Source organism: Zophobas morio, unplaced genomic scaffold (assembly GCF_036711695.1).
Source record: "Zophobas morio isolate AGI-343-1 ecotype UQ-CSIRO unplaced genomic scaffold, CSIRO_AGI_Zmor_V1 ptg000329l, whole genome shotgun sequence".
Lineage (NCBI taxonomy): Eukaryota > Metazoa > Arthropoda > Insecta > Coleoptera > Tenebrionidae > Zophobas > Zophobas morio.
The window spans coordinates 174,912-180,911 of NW_026972433.1; the positions used below are offsets into that span (position 1 = coordinate 174,912).

The 6,000-nt window shown below is 32.1% G+C and overlaps 1 protein-coding gene and 1 long non-coding RNA gene across 2 annotated transcripts; one reads left to right on the plus strand and one right to left on the minus strand.

The window, feature by feature from the left end:
* The first annotated feature begins 1,915 nt into the window (after positions 1 to 1,915).
* On the plus strand, positions 1,916 to 3,703 carry LOC135120010 (guanine nucleotide-binding protein alpha-8 subunit-like). The gene is made up of 7 exons (XM_064044369.1): positions 1,916 to 2,021; positions 2,113 to 2,283; positions 2,371 to 2,545; positions 2,856 to 3,005; positions 3,066 to 3,161; positions 3,224 to 3,417; positions 3,468 to 3,703. Exons 2-7 carry the CDS (start codon positions 2,235 to 2,237, stop codon positions 3,701 to 3,703), a joined length of 900 nt encoding a protein of 299 aa, XP_063900439.1. The 5' UTR covers positions 1,916 to 2,021; positions 2,113 to 2,234.
* A 750-nt stretch (positions 3,704 to 4,453) lies between these two features.
* On the minus strand, positions 4,454 to 5,564 carry LOC135119988 (uncharacterized). The gene is made up of 5 exons (XR_010278459.1): positions 5,494 to 5,564; positions 5,372 to 5,447; positions 5,234 to 5,306; positions 4,580 to 4,770; positions 4,454 to 4,526 (listed from the first exon to the last, which is right to left on the minus strand). It is a non-coding gene; the product is annotated as an uncharacterized LOC135119988 (long non-coding RNA).
* Between the last annotated feature and the right edge of the window lie 436 nt (positions 5,565 to 6,000).

Here is a 6,000-nt window from a genome sequence, read left to right on the forward strand (position 1 = left end):
TGACTTTCTTTTATTAACATGTTTAACTTTTTTCTATTTAACTGATTTAAAAAAAATCCTAGTTTCCCACTACTTTCCAGCGCTCCTTCCTTTATCCAGTTCCAGCTGGGGTTCGACCTTACTGCGTACTTAGTTAAATATCACCTGATCTTTAATCTCTTCACTTTCAGCAACCTCCCCCACAATGGTAAAGCAGACTTTAGTTAAAGACCTATAAGTTTAAAAAAAAATCAAGTTTTCCAATAATAGTGTCAGGCAACCACGATAGCAGGTTTTGAGAAGTATAAATCATGTTTAAAAACGACTTGTATCCTCCGAAGGGCTACAAAAGTTTTCAGTTGACGAAAACAGGGTGTTTAAGATCAGCCAAAGACCGACTTGATGAATAAGCAGATTAGATATATAAATCATGCTATCATTATTAAGAGCTGTCTTCGCGGCATAGCAGTAGAAAAATGTTATTATTGATATTAGGAGCTAACAATCTTCATTAAGTTGTCCTATAAGTAAACCCAGTTAAAAAATCTACTTTCCCTGGAAGACAATTACTAAATAAAATGTTAACGAGACAAAAAGTAATGTACACAAAAAAATTCCAGAAAAGTTTTCATACATCTTAATTTTTAGATGAAAGTTTTGATGGGCTAAATGCTGTATTTAACGAATTTTATTAGGTACAACGCCAATAACCTGTAGAAGTTAATCTACTTGCGCTTTTAATTAATATTAACCCTTTTTGCTTGATAAACGTTTTATAATAATTTGTCAAACCATAAGCTTTACAGTGTATGGATACTTATCGCACGATCTTGCAAGTTGTGTTATTCAAATGAAACTAAAATTTTAAATGGCAGATAATTAAAGCGGTAATTACTGTTAGCTATTTAGTAATCCCAAGTTTCGCTCCTATTATTTTTTTGGTATAAAAGAACTTATAAGCTAATTCTAAGTTTAAGTTCTCTCCTTAGTCATCTTAAAATTTTAAACGATCTTGTGGTCTTTTGCAGCTCTGGCTTTTTTTTTGATAACCTTATTTATTAAGCCTACTTGCTCCATATAATTTCTAAGCTATAAAGTCAGTTCCTTAGTTTCCCTCAATTATAACTTTTTATCTACCGTCCGCTCTTTTATTTGCTAAATAGAAACATCCCATCTTAACCCTTTAATGGGGAAAATCCTGGGACTTAAAATAGATTTGTTATAAGTTCACTAATAAAAAAAAATTTACCACTTTTTTATGTCTTGTTGGGCTGTTTAATCCGTTGGAACATGGTACTCAAACTTACCAGAGTTTGTTTCAGAGCCCGAGCCTGTCGTTTAGGTCAATTTCTTTAGACCTACTCTTGCAAATTGAACCTAGACGACAAGTAACAAACTTGATAACCAGTAACCTATAAGGGGTTAACAACTTAAAAAAAATATAAAAGTTTATTGCATTGAAATTTTAAAAAAATATAATTGCAGATTTTAGTAGACATTTTAGTAGACTTATTGCGCGTTAAAAATTAAGCAAAGGTAGTGATTGGTTTAATTATTTTTCTGGTAGTTTATAGGAATTTGTTGTCATTATAAGTATTTTGCACCACTTTTAATTAGTTAACCAATTTAGCTGAGGTTAGCCAAATTTGGTTGAGCGTTATACCCGTTTTATCGTTCCGTCCGTTCAAGTTTTCATAGGTTTAGAGAAGCTTTTTGGTTTATTAACGCCCCTTAGTGCTATGCAGATGATAGCAACTTATTTTTTACTTTAGAACTATGTGGTTATTTTAAATTTTTATTGTATTATATAAGCTATTATGACTTTTTTATAAACTTAATTTATTATCCAAGTTTTTAAGTTATAATTAAATTGTTACTTCTTTCTTTAGGGTTTATGAAGTGCTAAAAAGTTAAATCTTTGATCATGCCTTTTTTCGATTTATTATTATGTAAAAGTTCCAAAGGAACTCTCTCTGAAGCCGATATACTCATAGAGGAATCTCGAATTGAGAGTTTGCTCTCTTTTAAGCTTCTATTATTGGGTATAAAGTTTTTCAACCTTTTGTTTACGGCCAGTCACTATTTATCTCTTTCGTACTTTACGTATTCATATCATCTTACGTTCACCTTCAGGTGCTGGAGAATCTGGAAAAAGCACTATTTTAAGACAATTTAAATTAGTAAACAAAATAACTTTTACCCAAGAAGAAAAAAAAAATTTCGCCATTAATTTAAGGCGGAACACTGTGAGTAGTATGCAAGCCATTTTGGACGCATTCGGCTACGTTAAAAACCCGCCTGAGCGTAAAATTTTTGCTTATTTAAGTGTTTGGCTTTTTATTTTCTCGGTTTAAAAACGAAGAGTAATCTTATACTATTTTTTAACGTAAGTCAACGACGAGTTAAAAGAATGCAAGGACGTAGTCCAGAAGTTTTCTTTCGAAGATGAGGAATGTGAAGTCCCTTTGTTTATACAATCTGCTATAGAAAAATTGTGGAATTCTCTACCCGTTAAAGCTCTACTGGAGCGTCGCTCCGAGTTTTGGTGTCTAGATGGCGTCGATTAGTAATTTATTAGTATCTTTATTTTTAATTTTACATTTTTGTTCACGAAATTGTACATATTTGCTACTTGTTGCATAAAAGTTTACGTTGTAATTGTAAATAAGTTACTTTTGACAGTAATTCTGCGGTCGCGAAATTTTAGGATTCCGAGCTTTTTATTAGATTCCTTTAGCTTTTTATACACAGTAAAGCCCACATTGTCGTTTTAATTGGGCTTATGGCTTATTGATCATTTTTCACTCATGCTTACCTGTATTCCTTGGTGCTGTTATTTCCTTAAAATGCTTACCAACCCTTTCCTTCTTTTATAGCTATTTTAATAACTTGTGTCGCTTTGTGGATCCAAATTTTGAACCCGAAGAAGAAGATTGTGTTCTTGCAAGGATTATTACAACCGGCATCGTTACAACGGGCTTTTCTACTCCTTGTGCCCTGCATCGGGAATTACAATTGAAATACACGTGCGTCAGAACATTTCTGTATTATTGTAATTACTGTTGCTAACCTTTTATAATTATAAGAATAATTGACGTGGGTGGGCAGCGTAACGAGCGCAGGAAGTGGATCCACTGCTTTGATGATGTTTCCGTTATATTATATGTTGTCAACCTCGCTGGGTTAAAAACTTGATTTATTGCTTTTTTTATTATAAAATTATGGTATTCTGCGTTACGAATAGCTATCAGACTGTTTTGTACGAGGATCATTCTGTGAATCGGCTTCTTGAGTCCCTTGATGTTTTTAAAGACACTTTAAATAACGAAATCTTTTCCCAAACCCACATATTTTTGTTATTAAACAAGAAGGACTTGTTTGAAAATTTAATCCGGAAGAAACCGCTTAGCAATCTATTTCCCGAATATGAAGGAGGAGGTTATTTGATACATGTGCTCTGACTCACTTTATCTTATATAATTTTAAAGATGATGTACAGAAGGCTCTTTCCTATATAGAGAATAAATATAAATCGCTATTGGTCAAGAACCCAGAGAGGATGTCAACTTTTGTGATTTCTGCAAGGGTAAAGCTGGATATGAAAAATAGCTGGTACGAAATAGACAGTTTCATACAAGATAAATATCGTCACAATTTTAGAGATGCCTTAAAAGGCAGAGAGAAGCTTGAAAAAGAAAAGAAAAGATTAAAGTTGACTAAATAAAATTTTTATAATAAGCGCAGAAGTATTAGATTAGTTACATTATAGTGTGTCTAATAAAAACTAGGAGGGGTAAATTCTCTTGGTCACGCCTTTAAACAAATATTATTAGTTTTATATACCCTGTTAACTTGAATCCTTTGTAAGGAAAATATTATTATGCTAGTTAGACGCTTTGCCTATAATTGTAATTTTATGACGAACTTATGTGTCACTAGCAAAAAAAGCTGTATATCAGATTATAGGGACGTTGTGGAGTTAGTCTTGCCTTTTCTATATAACGCGAATTCTTCTAATGTTTCGGGAGGGCTGAAAGGGCTTATATATCCGACTTTTTTAGTAGCCAAAGGCTAAACGTACGCCTTCTGTGAAAAGTAAAGGCGATTTTAAAAAAACACGGTGGCCGCCTTTTTAAATGGTTATTTTATTAACTAAATAACAATATAAACATTAAAGAGTCAAATTCTCGGAAGCTATTTGTTACAAGAATTGTAAAAAGTTTTTAAGATTCGACATAACTATATTCGCTTAACATATTTTGCACGCCACTTTGGCCCCAAGATGAATTAAGAAACTACGTCTTGCTATCAGTAAGTTGTTCTTTGGTGCGTAACAAAGTTTACAATATCGAGCTCTTCCCAGCTTTATTAAATACAAAGTAACCCATATGTAGTTTATTTTATTCAAAGGAGTAACTGCAAATAAACTTATTTTTACGTTTCTCAATCAGCTTTCATAAACTTTGCCAACCTTCTTTCTTTAAAAAATTTATAACAGAGAGTAGTTAAATACTTTTCGTTAGCAGAAAAAATTTGAACTGCTTGCTCTGAGAAAGATGAAATGTGTATCAAAGAATTTCCGACTCAAACTCATAAAAACCTAGATAGTCTCTATCAAGGAGCTTTTCGATAGTCAGCGAATCATTTTTAAGGATGGATAAGCAAAAAAGTTCTTTTATTTGTCTTTGAAACGACTGCCGTAAGCTCCAGGTTGATGAACCAGAAGAGATGTTCTTAGGCTCTTGTTCTGGACAATTTGTTTGATTGTTAAGAGTACATCCTTCTAAAAACCTAGAAGAAAAACACAAAAAATACGAATTTGGATAAGCAGCAAAACGATAAAGATGCAATATGTGGTATTTTATTGGTATTTACTTATTTACGCTAGATTGCAAAATTACTAAAAACTTATACGAATAAAAATTGATTTTAGGCAAAAGGTACGGAAGTATGTATATGTTGAATAACTGAAAAAGCTTAACTCAAGCGGCTAAATAAGTTTTCTATATTAAGATATTACTTAAAGAATTCACAATATCAGTATTTTTTGATAAATAATATCAAGCACTAGTAGGGCAAACCCAAAATCTTAAAAAAAAAATGCGAAGCTTATATATACACAAAAATAATAAATGAAAAAAAGCGTTTTTAAAACTCTAATAATATATTCCTTACTTTTAGCTTATTATAGAAAGGTAACAATATTTAAAGTTAAGCGATTTTATGTGCTGGAAGGCAGTCAACAATTAGTTACCCTTTAACTTTGTCAAAATTATCATGAATGGAATTGGGGTGAAGTTTTGTTAGTGAATCCGAGTTACTAATTACTTTTAAGGCAATAAAAGTGTTTAGTTATATTTACGATAATTGGTGTAAACGATAAATAAAGTACCCGGATGGAACTCTTGGGGAGAAAGTAACTTGGTAACTAGGGATAACCTGGAAAATACCGCAGGTATAAGCCTTAACTAAAAGCATATGATAATTTAGGCGAGACATCATGAATAAAAGAACCTTTCCTGAAGTCATTATATACTGCAACAGTATACAACAGTGTGAATTAAGCAATAAACTGTAAGTTTAAGCAATGGGGGTTAAGTCTGATGAAGGTCAACCTAGCCAAAATTAAAAATAGGAATGGGTAAGAGATTGCTGGAAGTACCGCTGGAACCCTGCTATATTTAGCAGTAACCCCATATGATATATTAATTAATTCTGTGTCAAGTAATTACTTATGAATAAATTTATAGTCCCTAATTATTAGAGGCGAGATATAATAAACAAACTGCAACAATGTAGACCGGTAAATCCTAAAGCCCTATCACAAAGTTACTCGAGGGCAGGAATCACCTCCAAACCAAAGTTTTAAAGAAACGGTGTAGATAACACACTTGAACTTGTATTTGAAATTTTCGTATTATAGAATTTGTTATAAAGATGCTAAAAACCCGGATTTAGTAAGCGCAATGTTTGAAGTGGGGATGTTATTCCATAAAGATAACTCAAACGGAAATAAAAATA

Bases quoted from the DNA above. Each gene is read 5' to 3' on its own strand.
- LOC135120010 (XM_064044369.1), top strand. From the start codon at position 2,235: ATGCAAGCCATTTTGGACGCATTCGGCTACGTTAAAAACCCGCCTGAG. The intron at 3,006-3,065 runs GTGCGTCAGAAC...TATAATTATAAG, and splicing joins GAATTACAATTGAAATACAC to AATAATTGACGTGGGTGGGC. The intron at 3,418-3,467 runs GTTATTTGATAC...ATAATTTTAAAG, and splicing joins TCCCGAATATGAAGGAGGAG to ATGATGTACAGAAGGCTCTT.